The sequence below is a fragment of the Pelecanus crispus genome, chromosome 6 (genome assembly GCF_030463565.1).
Source record: "Pelecanus crispus isolate bPelCri1 chromosome 6, bPelCri1.pri, whole genome shotgun sequence".
Lineage (NCBI taxonomy): Eukaryota > Metazoa > Chordata > Aves > Pelecaniformes > Pelecanidae > Pelecanus > Pelecanus crispus.
Genome location: NC_134648.1, coordinates 17914638 through 17939515, shown reverse-complemented (window position 1 = coordinate 17939515; position 24878 = coordinate 17914638). Strand labels below are relative to the sequence as shown.

The 24878-nt window shown below is 41.6% G+C and overlaps 1 protein-coding gene across 2 annotated transcripts in view; it reads right to left on the bottom strand.

The window, feature by feature from the left end:
• OSBPL5 (oxysterol binding protein like 5) overlaps positions 1-24878 on the bottom strand; it is a 63372-nt gene that overhangs the window by 24111 nt on the left and 14383 nt on the right. Inside the window, exons 4-8 of one of the 2 annotated variants that reach the window (XM_075712371.1) lie at positions 22710-22790; positions 21940-22041; positions 20136-20339; positions 13531-13615; positions 3477-3648 (exon numbers count right to left, since the gene is read on the bottom strand). In XM_075712371.1, coding sequence (XP_075568486.1) covers positions 3477-3648; positions 13531-13615; positions 20136-20339; positions 21940-22041; positions 22710-22790 — 644 coding nt within the window. The remainder of the gene's footprint in view (positions 1-3476; positions 3649-13530; positions 13616-20135; positions 20340-21939; positions 22042-22709; positions 22791-24878) is intronic. The other variant, XM_075712372.1, reaches the window with a different exon arrangement.

The window sequence follows — 24878 nt, the reverse complement described above, 5'->3', positions numbered from 1 at the left end:
TCATTCTAGTGCCAGGATGTTACTTCTTTTTTTTAGCTAGCAACCAGCAAGTGTAATGACTGATAACCAAACACACTGGAAGCACAGAGTATAGCACATGCATGAGTTTAAGATAATAAAGGAAAAAAAAAGGTGAGGAGAGACCTGTCTAGAGAGATTATCCCATGATTCCTCAGCACAGATACTTCCTGGATGGTAGGCCCAGGAACTTACTAGTCATTAGATGCTGATCATTTAAATACCTAATTTATTTCTTAATTTTTCAATGATCTGCTAAATATCTTGAGTGTTTGTCTGTGCTTGCTATGCTCCCTTACCTAGTGAAAGTTTTCTCCATGGGGTAAAAATGCTTGAAAGAACAGTTCATTATAAGGTTTATGGTTCATGGCTGAGAAGTAGCACTTGTTTCTATTTCACATTTCTAAGAAGAGCAAGTGTTTTTCAGCATCACCTGCCTCACATTTGGAAAATGCTTGAAGTTTCAGTGGAGCAAATGACCGTTTTCTTAGTTTCCTTTGCTCCCCCCCATTATTTTTTAAGTATTTCAGATTTAGTCCAAGAGGGAATTAAATTCACATGAAATCCCACTCAACTGTGCACTGATTACCCACCAGCCACAAACAAGGCAAGGCTTAACACATCCAGAGCCAAGGAGCCGCTCTGGGGAACCAAAGGGAAAACAGATGCTCCTCATTCTGAGCAACAAATTCGAGATGTTGAAGTGGAGCCAGGCTCTTCTATTCCTTCAAATAGAATCATCACTGAATACGTACGATACGCCAAAACCAAAAGCCACACCATGAGCTTGAACTAAAATCAATGCAAAGACTTCCCAGGGGCTTCCAATGGGATTTGGACCAGGCTTTAAAAGTGGGGAAGGAATGACTATTGTTAAAAGTCAACACTGGATTTCCAGCATGAACATGAATAACTTTGCATTTTTCACAGCTAATTTACTGTTTCAGCATATTGGAGCTGTCTTATACCAGTGCTTTATTCTCTAGGGGCATTCCTGGAAACTTCAGTCAGTGACCAGGGCTTCTTAGGGTTTGATACCACTCTTCTACACAAAGCAAAAAAACCCTTTGGCTCTTGTCAAACAAGTAAACCAGCCAGATTCCTGGGGTTGCTGGAGATAAGACATGGAAGCCACAAGAAATACAACTTCATATTAAAAAGAAGAGTGCCTGGTGCCCTGAAGGCCTGTTGTCTAAGATCACAGATTTATACAGTGCTTTAGCCTTTGATTCACTTGCACAGTTCTCTCCCTCTCATTTTTATATGCTGCTAAAGACACGGATTTTAAAATCACTGTATAATCTTGACTTCTGTCCCAGCAGGAAAGGAGCAAAGCAGCCAGCAGACAAATGCAACTTTGGCTCAACAGAAGATTCGCCTTTGCCAACTCCCTTGGGTTTTGTTCTCCCTATAATACCCATCATCTCACTTTTCTTTTTCTTTTCTTGACAGGGTAGTTTGGCTAATTTGAAGATAGAGTTAAATGTAATTAACTGGCCCCCTAACAAGAGCGTGCCAATTTAATTGGTAGGATTCCCTGTAGGGAAGGCATTTAATTAGAATGATTGAATCCCTGTGAGGAAGCCACTGTCAGAGGCAAACCAAAACCCCTTTGCTCAGCACTTGCACAGTTTTGGTTTTGCGTTCTCCCTTGTTTAAATGTTCTTTATTCCTCCAGGGATGACAGCAAGTCTTCCCCCTGTTCCAAAACCATCAAACTCCCTTGGGCTTTAAGCACTGGGGAAAGTCTGGGTACACATTAAAACCAGTGGTGGGACTCAGAAAGGAGAGTGTATGGTCCAGACGACCAGACGCTGAACACCCAGCTTGAACCAGACTCAGCTAAAATCTGAGCCGGTCTGAAAAATCTGCTTCCAATTGTGGGTACTCTGTCCTGCTGAAAACTCTGCCACGTGTGCTACTGCTGAGCGCCATAATTCAAGAAGGCTTTTAATGCTGAACAACTAAGACGTGAAACAGAGGCATCATTTAAGCATCATTTACACATCATGTTTTGAAGAAATACTTTAATACAGTTTTAACGCTATCTTCTGCACTTCCTTACAGTAGCCACAGCTCTGCCTGAATGTTCTCAGCGCCAGAGGCTCCATTTTAATATTGGACTTCTGTACACACATCCATCAGCTGAAGCAAAAGTCCACTGCATTCCTGGATTCATTACCACAGCAAGCACAGTCTTAAGAGACTCTCGCTTAGGCAGAAAGAAATCAGAAAAGTAAAGTACTATGGAAGAAGCCCAAGAACAACAGAAGTATTTGCACAAGTACTAGGGCATGTGCCCTGGTAACACATCAGATTTCCTTCTCTTCTCCCATTGCTCTTCAGTAAAGCTCTTCTTCAAACTCTAGCTAAAAACCCAAATAGCAGGAGTGGAGAACACATGCTGGGAATACCAGAGCCTTTCAGAGCAAAGGGCAGACCGAAACGCTGCCAGCCCTTTGGTCCCATGGGACCAGAGATGCCTCGACACCCTGAAGAGGACTGAGATTCCTGCTGTTGTTATAACAGAACCTAAGAAAACCACTTAAAGGTGAGGTCCCACTGCGCAAGGCATCATCTTTGCAGACTGCAACAATTGCTACCCTAAAAACTGTGTAACCAATGGTGCATTGCTGTGAGCCCTAAGAGTCAAATTCGTATCAGCAAGACTAGGCACTACATCTCCCAGTTCCCATTCCAAGGGCCAAGTGTCTACACCAGAGGGATTTCTGAAGTTGCCTATTTAGCTATAAGCAACAGAAAAGGCCTGGGTTTTTTTAATGCTTACAGAGCTTTGATGTGAGTTGTTCCAAAATGCTGCGGTAATACTAAGAACATGAATAGAAAGAAGGCTGTGGAGACTTTTTTCCCTTATGTAAAAATGTATCTGATGCATCAAGGAAGAAATTGGAAACTGCTCAAAACCCCTGTAGAGAAAGAAAGTAATTATAAAACTAAGGATGCAGTGTGTGCACTCTGCTGACTATGACACAGTATTATTAGAAAAGAGAACACATTATTAAAAAATAGATCAGACTCAGAGCCATATGTGCTAGTTGACAGATAGACATTGTTAGTGATTGTGTCTGTGTAACTACAGGTCTACTCCAGTAGCTAGGTTCTGCAATCTTTACTCAGGCAAGCTGTTTTTCATGCCAGCATCTCCAGACAGCATTTTGGCCCAAGCAGGGGACAGAAGAAAATTGTTTCTGTACACACGAACACAGCTGAGGTTCCCCCCAGTCTGTGTGCTCAAGCATTAGGTGACAGCAAACCTCATATGCACCAAACCCATATATTAGTGATGGATGCAGCAGAAGAACATACAGGCTGGTTTTTAAACAGATTTGCTTAGTGGACTCTGGCTAGATTATGCTAAAGTTAAAAGAATGACCAAGTGTGAGCCATGCAACACCTTTCTGTGCATTAAGAAGTGTTAGCCCATAGCCCCATCTTACTGGAAGAACTCCTGGTCTGAGATAGTGCTTGTGTGCAAGAGGTGGTTGAGCCCTGCATGCGCAGAATCGCTCGAGCAGTTCATTTCTCCATCCTTTCCCTGCTTGGAGGCACTGAGCCTGAAAAGGCTGGAGCAACGCAGGGCAAGTTCCAAAGCATCCAGCCAGCATCGGCCTGTGAAAACAAAAGGAATTATTTAAGCACAGGAGAGTAAATAAGACAATTCATGCATTGCTTCTCAAAAGCTTCTTGCCTGGGAGTGAAGCTCATTGTAATTCAGGAAGTCGCTGTGTACAATAATCTATTTTTCGTATATATAATCCCTAGGTTATCTTGCCAGAAATGGTGTGTTTTAGTGGCTGCATGAGTGATATATCTGCATGGGTAACACAGTGGGAAGCTCACCCCAACTTCCCCATCCCTAACAGCATCTCTTCCTCTGATGTCCCACAACCTGTTCACATCCCCTTTTGCCCCTTTCTGATTTTGCCCGAGATGCAGGAAATGTATACAGGTATGGTGCTTTCAAACCACCTAGCAGCTCATGTCTGCAAGTAATACACCTCGAAAACACGTTCAGCATTTGGCATCCCCACCACACACACCACCCAACAGCAGGGAGATACCGAGGCACTGCACTGTGCAGGAGAGGCCCCTGCTTGGTATGGGATCACTGAACTACAAGCCGGCTTGGGGGTCCCATGCAGGGTGTAGTGCTGCAATAACAATCACTCTGAACAAGAGCCAGGATGATCAATACTTGCCAGAGTAATTAAGACTAGAGGGAGCTGCTTGTCAGTCTGTTTATTTTTCCTCTTTCTCTGTATTTTTTTCCCTTTTCTCCATTCCTTCTCCCTGCCCAGTCCATCGGATAATCTGGGTGGAGCATCAGTGTTTCTTATCTTGTCACAAAAAATCTTTACCTGAAGGATCTACTTTGCGAATACCAGAAACTATAAGCATGGCGCAGAGATGAGACCAACTGCAGTTCCTATGCACAGTCTCACTGGATTTTCTTAAGGCCTGCGTAGGTCCCACCAGCAGGCAGCAAATGAAAAGCACAGGAATCTAAACTGACCCTTGGCTCCTTTTGCAATGATCCATAGAAGTCTACAAAACTGTGTGTTAGCATTAAAGCCTAACCACCACAATGCTGGAGTCGTCGTGCTCTTGGAAGCACCTGAAAATAGCCTGCTTCTGTAGCGCAGTCATTAATGAGGCCAGGACACATGCAAGTTGGCTGAACATTCAAGAATTGAAGTATCAAGGGAGTTATCCTCTAATTTCAAGCATGTAAAACAGAGCTCTTCATTACACTCCTCAGAATATATTTTGCAATAATTAGAAGTGTGCTTGAGAGGTGGTGAAGAAAACAAAAGGATTTTGCTTTAGCAATGACAAGCGCTACAAACAGGTTTTCGCTGGACCACATTCATTCCTAGGTCCCATGTGGGAAATGTTTCCATTACATTCAATTCTATCACACACTTAGCATCAAGCATATGCATAAATCTCATGGGGATCCTGCTGTTCTCTTGGGCAGATTTCCCATCAACTTCAATATAACCAAAATTTGGCTCTATCAGAAGATCAACGAGAGTTTAAAAAAAAAAATCTAGATTATCTGTATATAAAGAAATGTTTATAAATTTGAGTAGCTTTCAGTGCTTGCTTTGATACAAAGCTGCAACCAGTAAAAGAGAGAAAAAAAACCAAAACTTTGAAGAATTGCACTTGAACACTGAGCCACAAACACCACAGAGCCGAGTCAGTTATTCTAATTTCATCCCACAAACTCCTTCAGCATCAGCTTATGATTTAATAATAAAATCACACATAACAGTTAATAAAAGATTAGGTAGGTCGAAGGCTGTTGGAATTGATTTCACACTATTTTGTATTTAACAAATATTCTTGCATTAAGGCTTTACATGCAGAGATTTATTCCCTTCTCACCGTGTGGAGGATTTGCATGAATAACCCATTAGAGTTAATGGCTGCACTGAGCAGAAATCCACTTCCTCCTACATATCCCCTCTCCCCCAAACCCACCAAGATGAAAACCTCTTTCAGGCTATTCCATACAAGGGAGCACACTCCTGCTTAGGCTTACCTCCTTTGACTTTCCTCTCTCTTTACCTTTGCTTTTCTTTTCCAGTTCTGCAAAGTGAGGACTGCATGATTTGACATTTGGAAATGCTGCATATGTCAAGATATTTTTATATTCAACGGGCTTGTAAAATCAGGTGCTATGATAGGTAGCTTGATTTGTAGCAGCATGAGCAGTTTGGAGCAGTAATGGAGGTCAGCTCCTCAGCGCCCTGCAGCGCTCATGTATAGACATTATCTTATGACGGTTACGGCAATGCACAGGCTACATTTATGCTTTCTAATGAGGGCAGCAAGGGTGACCCCAAAGTCCCCCTCAGCCACCCACCGCCACTGCCACAGGTATTCACTGGTAGTAAGATGAACTTACAGACTTGGTCAAACCTTTGGGGTCCACCACATTACCAGAGGAAATTTCTACATAACATATCTAGGTTTTTTATCTCTTTAGATAACTCCCTGGAAGGGGTTATGAGTAACTTTAATCTTTTTTGAAACCTTATTCAAGGAGCCTAAATTAAAAAAAAAAAAAACAAAACCAATTAAATATTAATTTTAATATTCCAAGGCAGATACACAAAGCTTTAGAGGAACTCGCTGTGCATTAGCAGTCAGCATTACTTGTGCCCCGCAGAACACAGAAATGGCATCAGTGTACGCCCTTGTTTTCATTTCTAACAGAAATTGAATTCAAGGGACACACAGCATCGCCAAGCTAAGAAATGGGCCTTCAGCCATCAGGTGGTGCTGTGAATCCAAACAAATATATGCCACAAAACCAGCGTAAAATATGAGATTTCCTCTGCAAATGAAAAGGTTATATTCTCTGCAAGTCAACAATGTGTTAATTGCAGCATAACACCGTAAAATTATACCCGCTCAATTTCAGGGATTGCACACAAGATAAATCCGTTTCCTTGCTAAAGGCCTACATGAAATGTTTTTACATTTGAGCGATCTTGCTATTGACTAATATTCTTCTTTACTGTGAGAATGATACAAAAATACTAGCATCTGATTTACTTAATTGCTTACCTGACAAGTCTACTCACTCCCTCAGGAACTGCAGAAGGGGGAAAAGGTATGTGGTCACATAATTAAAGGCTGTCATCTATAGTCATGGTAGTCTGCATGAAGGCTTCATGGTTACCCTAATTCTCACATTTTCTAATTTTGAGTGGTTGACTCAAGTCAGGTTTTTTTGTATGCAAGGTAATTAGATCAGAGAAGGATGCAAAATGAGGGTTCCTTCAGAGAGGAATGGCAGCCCAATATGATGCATATAAAGGAAGAAAAAAAGAGCTGCAAAGGAGTTACAATGGTATTCTTTCAGAAGGTTTGAGGTTTTTAAAGCTGAATATAAAACACTGCAATCAATTATCAGTTATCATTTTCCATAAATTGTGGCTTAAAACAAGCATACATTTAAATTCTGAAGGAAAACCCAAGAGCGTATTGTCGGCCTATGGCAGAATCTCCCCATAGGCTTTTAAGGTCTTTTTTTTATCTATCCACCACAATGATTACTTTTGGACAATTTCTGCAGAGTTCATGTTGTCTCAAAAACACCTGCATTAGCTCCTTCTGTTTGGGAGCTGTGAACTAAGTATTCCCTTTCAAATGTTATTTCTGAGCTTGATGCTTTCTTCATTGTATTTAGCATTTTGTCATTGACTTCGAAGGGGAAGCCCGCCGAGTAAGCTCTGGATCTTACCTGGGCTGCGGAGGGGGAAGGATGGAAGAGAGAGAGAGTAAAATAGTCCACCCACGCATAATGCTCCCATCTATCTCACAAGCCACACAGAAGGGTTTACAAAGCTCAGCCACAGAAATCTTTCACCCAAGCTAACAGAGTTCTCTGTGAGGATAACGGGGAGAAATGACACCCCGCCCAGAGAAGATCCTCAACTCTGATGTGCAAAGTCAAGTCCAGCTAGATCACTCATGCTGGCAGCCGGCACAAGGAGGACATTTCACATCACCCATCTTTCGGCACCTGAACTGTACAGGTGGGTGGGTTGCCCAGCCACCTTTGGTTCCCTCCAGGAATGATGGGGAAAGTGTGAGACTCTGTGACAAGGCTGTTCCTAAAACGCCAAAAGCGGATGTCCTACCAGAGTACTAGCGCTAGCTTGGGTTCCTGCTCTCTTTGGTAGCAGCCTCCCTCCTTGCACTGATCATTGGTTTCAATATCCATTCCCTACATCATTTTAGCAAGTGATGATCACAGCATTTGGCACGTGACAGATGTCCCGGGAAAGTGGGATGTCAGGGGAACACATCTGCACATCACCCAGCTGTGCTCACTGGAAAGAAAAAAAAAAAAAAAAAAAAAAAAAAAAAGAAACAGGTGTCTCCCCTGAGTAGGCCTGTAACCTGTTTTCTCTATTATATGTGTTTACAGTAAAATGACAACAGTCATCAGTGACAATTTGAAAAAGGCAGCTCTTTGGAAAATCAGTTAAACACAGCTGGGTTCCAACGTTCCTTCCTTCTTGAAAGGTTTGGGGAAAAAAGCGAATAAAGGACATGTGTTGCCTTGACTTTGCAAAAACAAAGACAATCATGCATCCCATGTATGTTTTGAAACCTTCCGTGTGCTTTCTTCAGGCCTTTTGGCTCAGTAGGCTGGAAAAGCACCTTGTGGTCCTTTGAGATGACTCCTGCAGTACAGCCGTGGACAGGGGAACCACTACGGCTCCTTGCTTCCCAGGTCTGCAGGGCACTGCTGGCACCATGCGGAAACCTGGAGGCAGCAAGACTGAACAGGAGCACGCATGTGCTCGCACCAACTCTTTTTCACAGACAAAAGGAACTACTAAAACCAAGCGACAAGGGTCTCCCCCTTGGAAAAAAACAAAACAAAACAACCGAAGGTTGTTTATGCCACTAACCTAGGCTCAGTTCAAGGAATAACTCGAGTCTGTCCTAGTCTTTGAACAGATCTAAAATTACAATATCGCACAGAAAAAAAAAAAAGGCAGTATTGAAAACACTAAGCTATTCAGCTTTGAAATTCTTTACAGTCACCATCATTCACCTAGAACAACTCATAATTTGACGTGCCAAGTCTATCTGCCACATTTTGCAACACCTGATCACAGAGGAGCCAGCCAATGTTCTCTCAGCACCCACCAATAACAAAAATCTGCTTGAGATAGAATCACACTGTTGCACACTGAAATCTCAGTCTGGGACTATATTTTTTTTCCATTGCATTCCTGTAGCTACAGAATGGCTGGAATGAATCTCTTGCCAATTAAGATGTCAAAAGCCTCACACCCAGTAACCACGCATTCCTCCAGAGAGGCATCACTACAGGAATATTATTTTCTTGAATTATTTAAGTCATCCAGCTTTTAGCCTCATGCCTCACACTTACAAGATAGATGCTTTTAAAAATCAACCTGAAGTAGACTGTCACCTGGAAACAATGAATTCTTGCTCAAGCGCACACAAATCATGAATGATGAGGAAGAAGCTGATTTAGTTCAGTCAGTGAACATTAAGGTCATTGTATTCAGCTGACTGCTTATTTTGCTGTACCACTTGGGTGCCTGCATGCATGAGTCCTTATACTTTGGCTGTCAAGATGCAAGGGTGCGATCTCTCAATTAGCTGCAGGTGCAATTTATGCACCAAGCTAAATGAAGTCTGGTTGCCAAATGCCTGGATTTTAAACTGCTGTGAAAGGTCTAAGGAATATGAAGGGTAGACATGAAGCTAAGAAGGTAACTACTATTTTTCCTAGTACTGCCAGGATCCAGTGATATATTTCATTGTGAACTTGGTTTCAAATTGCAATCTTCCTCCTGCTTCATTGCTTCTGTGTGTGACCCTTATTTCAATAATCTAATTTCCTCCCCAGATCAGAGCATCAACTTTGGTGGAAGGGCCAGATGCCTAGCAAAGAAACACCACCACTGTAAGCCAAAACATCAGGATTTCCATACAACTGCATCCACATCAGGCAACAGAGACTACCCAAAGCATGCCTGAAGGAGAGGACAGACATAAGGAACAAAATGTAAGTGTGGTTTACAATTCCACTGTTAAGCCTTTAACCCTTGGTAATCTGCCACTTTGAATTCCCCTAGTAACCCCTTTAGTGGCAGCGCCCGTGGCAAGGTGGAGATCTGCACAATGAGATTCAGGCAGGTGACCCAAAATGTTTTGGAGGTCTGGGGCACCAGTCTGGAGATCTTAGGGGCAGCCCCAGAATGGTCTGGGCAGGAAGCTCGGGACAGGTTTAAACTACTAATTCTAAGCCACTCATCAGCATAAATCTGAAATGCACACACAGTCACTGGTTTGGAAAAAGCAATTTTCTTTTCTGAAACTGGTAAGAAAGACCGACCCTGTGTTTGTACAGGTTGAGCCCTGTAGGCTGACATGACCTTCCGGACATCTTTAAAACACATCACAAAGCAGACTGCTGCTGCAGTCTGTGAATGTGAAATCTACTGTAGCTTGGCAGTGGTTCTCCAGGCTGTCTGGAAGTCAGGACCTTAAATCTTACCAACAGTCTATCACAGATGGTATGGCAGAGGGGACAAAAGGGATTCTGAAATGCTGAGAGAAGAAGTACGCCATGTAGCTGCTGATCATGATATAGCTGCCTGGATAGCAGAGCTGTACATCTAACATATGCTGCAACTCAATATTCCCCAGCAAGTCAAAGGCCTCCATGAATTACTGTTAAATTTGCCAAATGCTCTGTGGTTCATTTTCGACCACTAACATGGGAGACTGCGTTAAGAAGAACATGGTCAGGACACCTCCTCAGAGATGCTGTAGATTCACGCAGTATTGCATCTACAGAGGAGACACGAACATACTACAAATATAAACCAACATTATGCCAGGGAATAGATTCCACCTGCCCCATTTGTGTCAGCTACCTTAGCTCATTTTACCTTAATCTCTTGCCTCTCTTGACCATAATTGCACCCTCTATTTTTGTCCAGTGCGTTAAAGAAATGAAACAAACTCAGGTACACCTTCTTGGAGATGCCTCTCTACAACAGGTAAAGCTATATAACAGTGTACAATCATTTCAGCAGTGTCTCTTCTGGGCTTAAAATCAAATTGTATTAATTGCAAAGTACAAGCCTTAATTTGCTGCAGTTTATATAGATTTCTTTGAATTTAACAGTTTCTGTTCCTTGTGTCCTTGTCTGCATATGTTTTACGCCACCTACTGATGTTAATACTGTCCCCAAGTCACTCATTACTGAGCGTGACACTCATGTGTTTGGCCATTTGTCAGCATGTCTACACCGCTCAGTGGAGCGGATACCCCCAAACTGCCCCCACAAAGGCTAACTAACAAACAAAAGGGGCATAGCACAGTCACCATGCCAATACAGCTCTTTTGTTTGGGAGGGAGGCTAGCCTGACTGTACAAGCTGTTCTTCCCTCTTGTCTGCAGATTCACATCCTTCCCTTCCTGCACAAGGTACAGCCATTTCTCATAGCTCACTGGCCTCAGCTGTGAAGTCAAACACTCTCATTCAGCTGAAAATGACACCATTTTTCATGCTAATATTCCTGGTGCAATCTTATATCAATTTTTTTTGTGAAGTCCACTGCTAAATGGGCAGATCCCAAAGCTTCACTTCACATTGGCTGTCACGGTCACCTCCTCCGACTCTCAGGATCCACCAGGCATAATGTGGGGGTTCCAAACCTCTGCAGGTGGCTCTAGGGCATCGCTAGTGCTGTTCAAGAGGATATATTATTTCATCCTTAACCAAAGGCCCTAGTTATTTTCTATATACACAATATTTGATTGAGAGGTATCTCAGTTCCTCCTCCTTCCCTTGATCACATTAGCTTTCCATCTAACCTTAAGACCCTACTGTAGAGAAGCAGCAAAGTAAAGGAAAATCATATTAAAACTGAAAGTAATTCTACTTTGATCTGCCTGGCCTCTGCATGCTTCCCAAGAATCTTGGCCAATATCTTGGCTTTAAAAATACATTCCAGTAACTCACTATTTTAAGCTCTTATGATATGAGAGACATGTAATAATTCACTGGGCAGAAATCTTCCCACAGGCATTTAAATATTGAAAATTCTCATGTGCCAGATACAGTCCCTTCTGTGCTTTTTCAGCATGTGGAGTATGACCCAGACAGAGAGAACACAGCTAGAAGAGTCTTACCTCCAATGATCTCTTGAGAGCTACTGCTAGCTTGGGAGCCTTTATGGGTAAGGTTAGTTTGAACAAATCTAAAGCTATTCTACTTCACATAACTGGCCTATGGCAGTCGTCGTAAAAAGAGAGTAGAAGTTCAGCCACAGGTCTCTGCCAGGCTGACTTTAAGGTTTAATCATTAGGTTTCCACCAGAATGAAAGTTTTCATTTAGAAGATAGCTGACATGCGAGGAAAAAAGTACTTTATGACACAGCAATTTGTTTTGAACACATACAATGACCACATTGTTCCCTTTGGACATTTTCTAATTAAGTTAATGGAAAGACAAGTTACATGGATGTCTAAGGAAATAGCAATTTAGAAAATCTAGATTGACAGTTGTTGAAGCTATTTGGTTGCTAACAACTCTGTGGGGACTGTTCCCTATATCTATTCTGTGGGCTGTCTGTATAACCAGGGTTTGAAATGCCTGTAATTTAGCAGCTCAACCCCAACAACACTCTTTTTTCCCAAGGGACTACTGTATCAATCTATCCCTTTCTAGACAGGTGCTATTTGGAGCTGGGTTGGAATCCTGTATTCCTTTACACAAATAAGCTGTACTGTTCCATAAGCTACAAAAGCATAATATTCAAAGCAAAAGCTGTGCTTTTATGGCTGTATACAAGTTCCACTTATTTTCATATCATTTCACTACACTGGCATCTGCAAGCAGCTTTCAGGGTTGAGATGGTATCCCTCACTATGAACAGCCCACTTTGCACAGGAGCAGGAAGAACAGCAGGCCAAGCCTGTAATGAAAGGTTTCCTCCTATTCTAAGCACCAAGTGAAAGGTGTATTTGGCATTGTCCCATTTCCAGCCTTTAGGAATATGTAAAACTTAATCACTGGACAAGAAGGACACTGCTTTCAAAGCTCACTGTGCTCCATAAAAAATCCTTGTGTCCTTAAAATTATTCTAGATGAGACCCAAAGGAGCACATGGGCTACATGAGCCCCCTTGGTGGAATAGGTGAAAAATATCCATAAAATGAACAGCCTGGGTTAATTTGCTATGGCAAAAAAAAAAAAAAAAAAAAAAATTACAGTAGTCTGAAGGTCAAATGGAATGAAAACATGTTTTTAATCTTCTTATCTACTTAAAAATCACTGATATTTTAGGTCTGCTAAAGTAATTTATAGAGATTTTCACATAGCAAGCTGGTTTGCCTGTTATATATTGACCTAAATTTACCTTCCATAATTTTGTGAATTCCCGGAATGGTATTTTACAGGTGGAGTCATCAGCATCTGGGCCTGCTATACTGTAAACCATGGTACAGCCAGTTTACAGCAGAATTCTTGTGGTTGAGAGACATCTATAAACAGTTCTTCAATATTACTATGTAATTTTCCTCCAACAGATCCCTACCAAGTGTAAAACGTAGGCAGATAACCCACTAAAGTCTCTGCTGAACCGAGGAAACAGTTAAGCCCCCCTCTCATCCCAATTCTGGGATCAACTCCTTTCATCCTTCAGTATAGACTGACTTAGTGTTTTTTCACCAGCTACAAGCCTAGGTCCTTCTTCCATACACATGGCCAGAAAGGTGGCTGTTCAGTGAGAAATATGAAATGTGCCTGTAGTCTGCGTGATCTGTTCTGACCATTGATAACAAATGGCATCTCAAGCTGCGTGAGCCACCATTTTTACCTTCACATACCAATTTTTTTTTGCATCGACTTATTTTCTTAACTAGTAAAGACTATGCAATCTGGAGAAAGCAAACGAAGACCAAAACTTACCATCTGATTCGGAGGCTGCTCTGAAAATCAAGTAGCTGCTGGGAAGAGGCTGAGTGATCGAACCAACATTTTCTCCCTTTGGGCCCTGGAAATGCACACAGACAAAAAGTCTAAGGCACAGAAGATGCAATGGACTGTTCAACGTCTTTCTACCCTTCCTGGGTAGAGTGCATATGTTTGTGATAGAAAAGAAGGAAGGAGCAGATGGAGTAATTTAGAGACACTCATTAGTAATCATGACATTGCTGCTGCAGCTCCAAAGCAGTAATGGGCTCTGATGTAAATGGGGCTTGGTCTAACTTATGCTCAGCCTAAAACCTACTCTGTTTATTCAGATCCTCAGGAATGGAAGAATCTCATTCCCGTCTCTTGGGACGAAAACAGTCAAATATTTGCTATTATCCATCTTTGTGCAACACCTGAATGGACTGTTCCATGCAGTGCACACCGAGCCTGTCTGCAGCCTGACACACTAGCAATGAAACACCCTTTATGTGTGTCCTGGTTTTGGCTGGGATAGAGTTAATTTTCTTCCTAGTAGCTGGTGTAGTGCTGTGTTTTAGATTTAGTACGAGAACAATGTTGATAACACTGATGTTTTAGTTGTTGCTAAGTACTGCTTATACCAGTTAAGGAGTTTTCAACTTCCCATGCTCTGCTAGGTACACAAGAAACTGGGAGGGGGCACAGCCAGAACAGTTGATCCAAACTGACCAAAGGGCTATTCCATACCATATGACATCATGCTCAGTATATAAACTGGGTGGGGTTGGCCGGGGAGCAGCGATTGCTGCTCGGGAACTGTCTGGGTATCGGTCGGCGGGTGGTGAGCAATTGCATTGTGCATCACTTGCTTTGTATATTATTATTATTTTTATTTTTATTATTATTATTTTGTTATTATTATCATTACTATTTTACTTTATTTCAATTATTACACTGTTCTTATCTCAACCCAGGAGTGTTTCTCACTCTTACTTTTCTGATTCTCTCCCCCATCCCACCGGGGCAGGGTGAGTGAGTGTGGTGCTGAGTTGCTGGCTGGGGCTAAACCATGATAATGTGTCACCATAAAAGCAGCAGAGCCCATGCCTTGTCCTGTGCGTGTCTCTAGCAGAGATTTTCAGCAGATATAGTCAGATTTCAGCAGATATCTAGCAGAGATAGTCAGCTTTTCTGGAAGGAAACAAAGGGGAAACTCCATCCTGCAAACCTGTCTGTGGGAAAGGAGGAGACAGGGAAAACCACAGGCTGAGGACCAGAGGTGTCCTCCCAGGATGGGCACATGCTGCTGGGTTGCAGCCCTTCACCTCTTCATCCAGACCCTTTGAGAACCTTTATGCCATCGTGTCTGGGGTGACGGCCACTTCAAGCTTTAACAAAAACAGGCTTTGCTTGTTTATGTTGCCTTTAGTTTAGGAGCTCTGGCAAAAAAAAGATTGTAGTGTCTTCTGAACATCCTGCCACAATCCCTTCAGCATGACCCTCCCGAAATGATTCCCAGGGAGGCAGAGCCCATCTTGGATTTCGCACTTCTTTGAGCAGAACCACAGTCTCCCACCTTGGTCTCCTCCCTGCTTTCTCCTCTCTTGAGCTCCAGAAGCGGCTAAGAAAAAGCAGTTCCTGTACCTGATGAGCACAGCTTCATACTGTCCATGGTATGGATTTTATGCCACAACCTGGCTGAAACAAATAGGAATCCCTCCTCAGCCCTTGCATTTCCAAAGTGACCCAGCCTCCTCCAGTTCCTTCTCTTCCTCACTTTATAACAAACAACATGAAAGCAGATCCTTTTTCAAATATGCAGACATCATGTCAGAAATAAATGCAGAGCAGAAAACATCACCAATACTTGTATGACCACTACATCAACTGCAGGGCAGAACAAGTGGTTTTGTCCAGGGTGCTCAAACACAGACTTCTTTGAGTTTCTAGAAAATACCACACAATGTTGAAAATGTGCAGGCAAATTTTTGCAGTTTGAGTATAACTCTCCTCCCTTACATGGGCCTTTATAGTATTCCATCCTGTTCCTTGAAAGAAGGACTTCTCCCTAGCACTAGTTTGTAAGCAGGGAAACTGTGACTGCTACTGAAAACTGCTCCTGTATACAAGTGTCTAGTAGTTTTATCTGGATTTTTATTTTTGAGTTCCACTCAGGAAACCAAATTTGGGAAGAATGAAGACTGCAAGCACAGGACAAGCATCAAATTGTATGAGTCCATGCAACGAAGATGCAGTGCTGAGAAGACAACAACCTCCAGTCTAGCTTCTTGTCTTCACATCTGCAGGGTTCTGCTGCTGCCAGGAGAAATTGGGATCTTTGTTACTCACTTCTTTTTCCCCTCCCCTCTCCCACAAGAGGTTCACAAAATTAAGACTGTTTAAAGGCTTGATAGTCAGACTGGCAAAGTTGAGATTTGATTAGTAAACCAAAGCAGAGCAGCTTAAGAAATTACAAGTGACATTAATGCAATCAGGCATCACTCCTGATGGCATTTTGCCTTTCAGTAGCGTGCAGCTGAGCAGGGTGTTCAACAACTGTTGATAACACCATTACTTGTGTTTTCAGTGCAGAGGTTGATACTTGCTCTGTTGGAGGAAAAAACCCACAACCAAACAGTACAGATCCAGAGAATCGTTATGAAAAAAAAAGGGGGAGAAGGGAAGGAGGGGATAACACCAGGTTTTAACAGATGTTTAGGCATGTGGATAAACACAAGGAGCAGCCAGGTCACTCTGTCAAGGAAACATATTCAATAGTAAGGCATGCTCATATATGGAGGGGGCTGTTTCCCACAGAAAGAAAAGGAGAAGAAGAAAAGAGAGGAGGCCATAAAAATAAAGTCAACATCTCCACAGAGTAAATGAGGTTCTGTATCTGCACAGCAGAGATAATGATGCTTTATGTCTCCCAGCCTTTGGGCATCATGCCTGTTTAGAGTCTAAGACCTCCAAGACAATGACCATCTCTCACTAAAAGTGAATTTTATCCCTGCTACACTAGGACCTGGAGCTCAGCTGCAGCCTCTAGACAGTACAAGTAAGAAAGGATCATCATCAGATCAGTCCTGTCTTTACATTTGATTTGAGACTCAAAAGGCATTATCAAACAGGGGTTGATTAGGCTTTGAAAAATGGCGTGGATTCACACTGTTTCAGATAGTATGACAAGACATCTAGTCTTGGAGAGTCAGAAAACAAAGCTTAAAAAAGGGGAAAAAATCCCTTTCATTAACAGTACTGTGGATAACTGTAAGGACAAAGTTGAAACTAACTGTGTTGTATTATGGAGTAGAACAAACCACTGTAAAAGCAGCACCACAAGCCCATTACTAGAACTGTGTCCTTTAAAGGGATGACTCAAAGTTCTTAAAATCAACAAAATTCAAATTACATATATTCCCAGATTCAGTGGGTCTGACCCCAACTCATTTAGCCCTCTAAATAAATGTCAGAACAAGCTGCAGTCCATAAAAGCCTTCCCACACCACACTGTTCAGCTAGCTTCTGAGCAAGCTCAAAGGGAAATATGAACTATTCCAGGACATTTTTTTGGGACAGCTGGGCAAACCATGTCGGCTGATAGCCCTACACTCCCTCTGCAAAGCAAGAGGACACCCACACCCTCACACAAATTACTGGGTTGGCATTCCCCAGTCTCCTGCAGTCATCTTGGCAAGAAATCTCTTCCCTGAAGCAGGGTGGGATCACACTGCCTTCACACAGTGGACGAAGTGCCTCCGTGGCAGTATTTGGAGCGTGCGGAGGAAGCTTTTCTTACTGCTGCTTGCACTGCTGACTGATTCTGAGAGCTTGGCAGTTGTGGCCTTGGGTTTACAAAGACCTGGGCAGAGCAAAGGTCGTTGCAATACATTTGCACTGTGAAGGAGTTTCAGGCTAAAACTCTTGAAAAGCCAGGGAAGCAGCGTAGGATAAAGGACTCTCTCCCCACAGTGATATGCTTCTAAGATAGCTCTAGATTGCAGAGAGCTTTATAGGAAAAACAGTTCCCTGGTGCATATATTTAGCTTTCAACTATAAGTAATGGTCTTACATCTTAGGTCTTACACCTACCATTTGAAAGGCACCCCAAAATGTCATCCGGCTCTAACTGAAGTTACATACCTCCATGTCAAATTTAATGGGCTAGCACAACTATAAATGCCTAGGGCAGTGCTTGAACCAGACATTTGTTCCGGGGCTGAACCCCGCAGTTAGCTCCAAACGTCTGCTGAGCAGCCAGGCCAACATGTACAAAGGTGCTCGTTAATTACCCTGAGTTAGCTGCAAGTCCACTGATATGAGTCAAAGCTGGACCATCAACTCTAGTCTGGAAAATCCTTGAAAATTTCACACGCCATTTTAGCCAAAAGTTGAAGTTGTTTAGCCAGATCTTCTTTCTATTGTGATGGTAACTTGGGCTTTCTGCTTAAGCTCAGGCTAATCTATATTTCATGAGAAATAGGCTTTCTTTGCACAGTTATACATAACCAATTTAGATCAGTCAATTCTGCTCCAGTTGCTTTAAAAGAAGGCCATGAAATGACATAAAACAAACCAGTATTTTTAGCAGTTTCAGCTTTAAACTGTTGTCAGAGTGCAGACAGCTTCTTTGACATCAAGCAGTTCACTGGTGGATTTCTTCTTGATGTGTTCATCAGTGTTCACCTTGTGGCTGAAAGCATCTATCACACATAACAATCCAGGCTGAACTCAGGTTTCGGGAAATATCCTACTATGCAGCTCTAATGTAGCTTTCTAAATACCTGTCTCAAGTGACTTAGAATATTACTTTGACTTTAAAATTCAAATCTCGTGGAACTTCCTCTAGTACACAAACATTTTCAGACATATAATCCCTTCATATTTAATATACTAATTCCTATTTCTGTCATATATTTTCTCAAGAGACACAAGAATTAGAAATACATACACATGCACAGATACATATACACATTGATAAAAACTCCTCTTTCTTTTGGATGATTCATATCAAGGGAAGAGCATTCTAGCAGAACACTTCAGATCTGTCAGCAACACTACTTTTCAGTACCTGAGTGCACTTTTGATTCTACTTTTTCACTGCCTCTCCTGACTGTGCTTTTCAGAATTCTATTGACCTGTCAATTCACAAGGAATTTTTTTGTTGATGGACAGCAAATGATCAACAAACTTCTTGAGTGCATGCTCTGAATTAAAAAAGCACCAAAACTCTCAAAATTTAATAAGAAGCAAGGTAGCAATGAAACCTTTGGGACTTAAAGCAAAAGCAATGTATCTAGGCACAGATCAGAGCTGAGCTACTGTCAGAAAACAACAGCTCTTACCCCTGGTTGTTGAGGTTAATTTTAATTCTCTCCTCCTACCTTATTAAAAATTGCAAGAATTTTTATAGTGATTTTATAGCTGTGTTTAACTGTTCAATTAACTGCAGGGATGAGCAGGAGTGAGCCTGCTTGATCTGCTCCCACATGGCTTCCCCTCCATTTTGTTAGATCTTCTGATGCCAATGACAGATGTCTTCGTCACTCTCGCATGAGTCTTTTCAAGTAAATTTACTCTGCTGACCATCTTGCAGCAAGGCACCAGCTTGTAATGCCTTGCTTACACTCGTGATGTCTCCTAGAGAATTTATGTCTGCAGTAACTCTGCTGAGTCACTGTTTTTAATGGGGAAACAAGAGTCAAGAACATTTAAGTTTTGTCTTCAGGGTATCCAACAGATGTTGCTCTCAGTGCCTCTCAGAAGGTACCGGGGTCTTCCTCTTTGCTCATAGGCATTAGATAATTTTTTTTCTTTTTGCCTGTTCTTAAGGGAAAGAAGAAAAAGAAATGCAGCTCTTTAAAATTTGCAGGGAGTTATTTTAAGAAGTGTGAGAAACTATTAATCATTTGCATTACAGGGAGATCCAGAGGTCACTACAAGAGCTATTGTGTGCACAGGAAGAGACCGTCTCAGCCTGTGAGTAACAACAGACTGAAGAACAACTCAAACTGATGGGGAGAAGACCTTGCTATTTCCATTTGAAAGAAGAGAAAATTAAGGCAACTTATCCAAAGTCACACTTTTGTGGAAAAGTCAAGGCTTGAGCAGACCACTGAGTTCCAAGTCCACTGCAAACAAACCCAAACCTCAGAGGCATTAGGAAAAAAAAGTCAAACCATTAATCTGTTTTTTGTCACTTTGCCAGCCCTCTTCCAGTGTTGTGCAAAGCATTTGGTGCTTTCTGTGTCCTTATTTTGGGGAAGTCAGTTAACTGGGTCTATTCCTCATCTCTTTTTAAAGATGTAGGCCATGGCTTGATATAGCTTCTAGGTATGGATCTTTTTTCCTGCACTAACATGTTTCCCCTTTCCTCAGTCTATGCATGCATCTATACACAAAGAATGACACATTTGTATAACTAAGCACAATGCACCGTGTTCCTTTGATGTCCTATCATGACCAAGCTTTGGTGTCTTTAATCTTTTTAGGCAGTCAATTCACCATCACTAACAGCAACTGAATAACTGCAAATCGAGATAATATCAATGCTAGATAACACTAGTGCTCAGACACTTTGGTGACCAAGGAGAGGTTGTTCGACGCATCAGGATTGTTACCTTTACAGCCCAGATTGATTGATCCAAAGGATGAAACAGTTTAAAACAGAAGCCATCCTTTTTGGAGGGTCTCTCAATCAGCTCACAAGAATGGAGCAAGATTGTCCCAACCCACTGTCCGATCTTTGGTGTCTTATAAATCAGCAGCACTCCTGGTTTCAGAACACACCACAGCTTGGTCCAACTCTTCAGAGTCCCACGAATCTGGAGGGAAGCAGGGAGAGAACAAAAAGTTGCACTTATGTTGCTCCTTAAAAGAAAAACAGCATTTATTCAGTATTTATACAGTATTTCCAGTACGTGTTTCTCCCAAGGCCACGCTACAATATACTTCCTTAGGAAAATACACTGCATTATCTGAACAGTCTTAGGGATCTCATAGCAAAATCCCAGACCTTGTAAATCTGGCTATCAGAATCTAGTCTTCATATTTTTATTACTGGCTTAGTGTTAGCAGCTTGCTTAATTTTTTAGGCAACTAGCAGTGCTGGCCCATGTGAGAGTGATCTGTTAATAATCATGAAGGACACGCCAATTAGAACATTGCATAGAAAAATGTTATAGCTGGTCTAACTTTACTTACAAGTCATTTTAATAGTGTTCTGCAGAACAGAGCTATTAATGGGTTTTGTCAAATACACCATTTTTAAAAGCACCTTCTCCAGCTGGTTTACTTCTCTGTCATGCTCAATGCATACTCTCTCTTGTATAGAAGACATTAAATCTGATAGCGTATAGATAACAGCTTTAAGAGTGGGGAAGTTCCTCAGTCAGGTTAGATTTTGCCTAAGGTCTTCTTGTCTTCAATGTACATAGGCCAAACCTCAAGTCTTATGTCAGTGTTCTGTTTTTGTGGCCCAGCATTATTTGTTGCTGAACCAGAAATTTCCAGCATGCAACAGGTATTCTGCATTTAAAAAAAACTCAATATTTATCTATCATCAACACTAAACACTATGGAAACATTCTGTTGCCAATCTAATTTCTCATATAAACCACACGCATCTCACTTTTCTGGCCTCTAATACTGATCGTACAACAATGTTGGATGTTTTTCACAGTGGTCAAATGCTATTGTATTGTTTTGTGAAATCCCTGAGTTACTTGGTTTTTTTTTTTTAAAGAGTTCTGTGTTTGGAGGTTTGGAAATTAAGTTTTGCCATTATAAAAGGGACAACCAATTCACTATTAGTAGAGAAGGCTAAATGGCCCCAAATTAGGAGGAAAACAGTGCTCAAAGGTAACATCTCTCAATGTCAATCCAAATTTATTTTGCCACATACAAATTTTCAGGACTTCAGTGAGAAGCTGTCAGTAGTTGAGTCTGTGCACAAGGAGAAATTACAGTTGTCATCAGGTCCAATGTGTTTCGTTCTGTGCTGTGACAACATAAAATCCAACTGTCAATAGAACAAGCTGTATCTGCCCATTTCCAGGCTGTTACTCTGTCTATTCCCTCTTCAGTACAAAAACACATCTATGGGAAGAGGCCAGTGGACTCTTTCAGAGAGGAAGAAAGAAAGAAACATCATCACTTCCTTTTGTGCTATGCACTTTTTGAGACCATGTTGCTACCTAAGGACATGGAATAGATGGATTAAGTTAGGTTAAGATGGAAAGTAAATATTCCCCGTAACTCCACTTTTATAGCAGTTATTTAAGTACAGCTTTACAGCAACTTCAACTCAAAATTATTCAGTCTTCCTTCACTCAAAAAAGTGCTGGTGCATAAGTCTCAGACACATCAACTGCTTCTCACTTATTTTTTCCTACAGCCTCAGAAACAATGGTCTGTATTAAATACCTTCAGCCAGTCTGCTGTGATCACTACACTGGGATCCTTTAGAGCACTGAAGAGTTGTTTGGTAGCTCTTTTCTTCTCCTGTCTGTAATTTTTTTTTTGTACCTGGTTGAGAACAGAGAAAACACAGCAGCTGTAATCATGGCCTCTTTTGGGGAGGAAAGAACATAATGCATTAAGGACAGCTATGTATAGCACAGCTAGAACTTGACCCAGCACAGGTTCCCCAGAAATGAGCACAAGGAAGAACAAAACCACAAGAAGATAGCAGGCATTTTCTTTGCTCCTGAAGTTCCACTAAACATAATCTAATTTGGCTTGTCTTTGGGTGGAATGGAAAGAGGCTGAATACCCAGTCCTCCTCACCCCTCAAATTAAAGATATTAAATCTAATTTCATCCAAACAAAATTATTTATACTTGTGGTTTGGTAGACAAGCAAGTGTTCAAGCAATAATTTGCTCAGATTGCCTAGGCATACCCCTCCTAACAAGACCAGTGAAGGATTACAATCCTCTTGAGGTGCCTAATGGCTCTGGAACATACAAACAGAGTGAAATAATTACACCTATTTGTTTCTGTTTGCAGTATATAATCTAATCCTGTATGTAAAGCCTGTAAATGCCCTTGGCCTATAACGACTCCTAGAGAAGTCGCAGGCTTCTCTGGGTCTTGGGAAATGACTCAGAGCAGTTCCCAATGGTTTGTTTGGAAGATACTACTTGTTTTGTAAAAGAAAGTCAGCTGATGCTGATATGGCTGCTTTGCACATACCTTCAGTGTTTCCTTCTTCGTGAATTTGGCTGTGGGAGACACACATTCTTTGTCAGACCCGTTGCAAAGCTTATATTCAATCTACAAAAAGAGGGAGAGAGGAAACAGGAACGTGTTAACATGAAGATGTTCAAGTTATGCTGTAATGAAGAGTCGTTCATATCTTCCAGGAATCCATGAACGAGCTGATTGCAGACTTCAGGAGCAGAACACTAGCACAGAAAATGCATGTTTGCAGTGCAGTCCAAACTTTCTTTTTATACTCACAGTTAGCTGGAAAATTCCCCACCAAATTTTCTTCGTATTTCTCCCATGCAGACATTAATCTTGGTAAAATAGAAAAAAAAAAAACAAAACAAAAACCCTATTCTTATTCCTAACTTTGAAAACTGCCCATCTCTTTTCAGATCTGAAAGCATTTCAATTACTGGAATAAAAATTATGGGGAAGCTGGTATAGATCTTTCAGAACTAGACTTGATATTGGCAACGACTCTTGCCCTAGCTGAAATGTCCAGAAACATGAGTGGGCAAGAAATTTCCTAATCATGTTATAGATAATACAGGAAATCATCATCATCTTGGCCTTGCGAAGCGAGGCACAAAATATACAGTCATTTCAAATCATGTTTCATAGTGTCAGTGCTGTTAACATTCATTTTCAGAGGCTGCAGACTGATCTCATGATTGTGCTGATGGGCTGAAAAAATGCTTTACTTTTGTTAGACATGGTCACAATATTACTGTTCCCAAAATAATGTATGCTTAGAGAGTACAGCTCTCTGGAGCCCAACTCACAACAGGGACCCCTACTTGAACAGGTACTGTCAGCAAATTTTCTAAAAGCTGGGGAGGGTTAGTAGCATGAGAATTATGGTACAGTCTGGACTCTCCTACTTTCTATGCGACCTTGAGAAAGTTACTTTCTCTCTCCGCACCTCTTTTCCTTCCAACCTTTCATGTGTCTGATGCATTCAGACTGTGATCTTTTGAGGTCAGGCACTGTCTCTCCTACTTATGCATGACAGTTTTATAAAATAGCTCAGCCTTTGGCCACCAGTATGACACAAAAATGAGCTGTACTAAGGAAAAAATGTATCAAATATAGTTCCCATTTATAAATTCACTGCTATGTTGTGAAACAAACCCACTGGGCTCTCAGGCTCTCTCTCCTTTATGTCATGAGTTGATATAATGGTTTTACAGTGCCTTCAGTTTTGAGAGACCCACTTTCTTTTTCCCTCCCAGTGACACAGAAACCTCTCTATGGTTATAGTAGCCTCTGTGGCTACTACAGCCACAAACCATGCTGAATGTTAGTGTGAGCAGGAAAATATTTAATGACAGCCGGATCAGTCCTTTTCACAGGACTTAGATAAAAACACACAAACGCATGACCAGATCACAGCAAATAGGCCATCAACTATGCTTTGGAGACTGCGGCAGGAGAAAAAATGGGAGATAAGAGTGCATGCTCAACTGAGCAAAACTCTTTGTGGATGATGCACGATTAGAAATTAGGGGCAGAAGGTGCAATCTGCAACAGAGCCAGGGTCACTATAGAACCTATTACTTGTTCTCACCTACCCTTATAGTAGTCCTTCACTAAAACCAAAACTACATGTGATACTTAAGAATGAACAGAGAAATGAAAACTCTACAATGGCGCATAAAGACCAGTGAAGTCCCTGATCTGACTGTCCAGTGTTACAAGTCAACTTAGCATTGGATCCACTCAAAGAAAAAGCCAGCTCTTCGACTTCTGCAAACTATTCAATATTTGTCATTTTTGTTTTAATAGAAAGCTAAGCCTGCCTCCTCTACCTGCAATGCAGTCTCTGATGCATATTCTGTATTTCTGCGCATGGGACTTCACTGTAAAAACACCAGATTTATGGTGGGGACCGCTGCACAGATACAACGTCTGAGCAGCGAATTGTGCCCACAGGGTCTTTGTCACATTTCAAAGGGCAGTGGTAGACATTTGGGAGATATGCTATAAGCTTTTCTTTATGAGGAAACATTTTGGAGTGCTTAAATGTCTCTGAGCAAGAATCCTTTGGAATTATTAGGAGATTATGCTTTCATGATTACTCTGAAACTGGTCAGAAGAATTCTCCTCCTTTCTCCCAATTAGCAGGGAGAATGTCCTGTCCTTGAGATACAACTA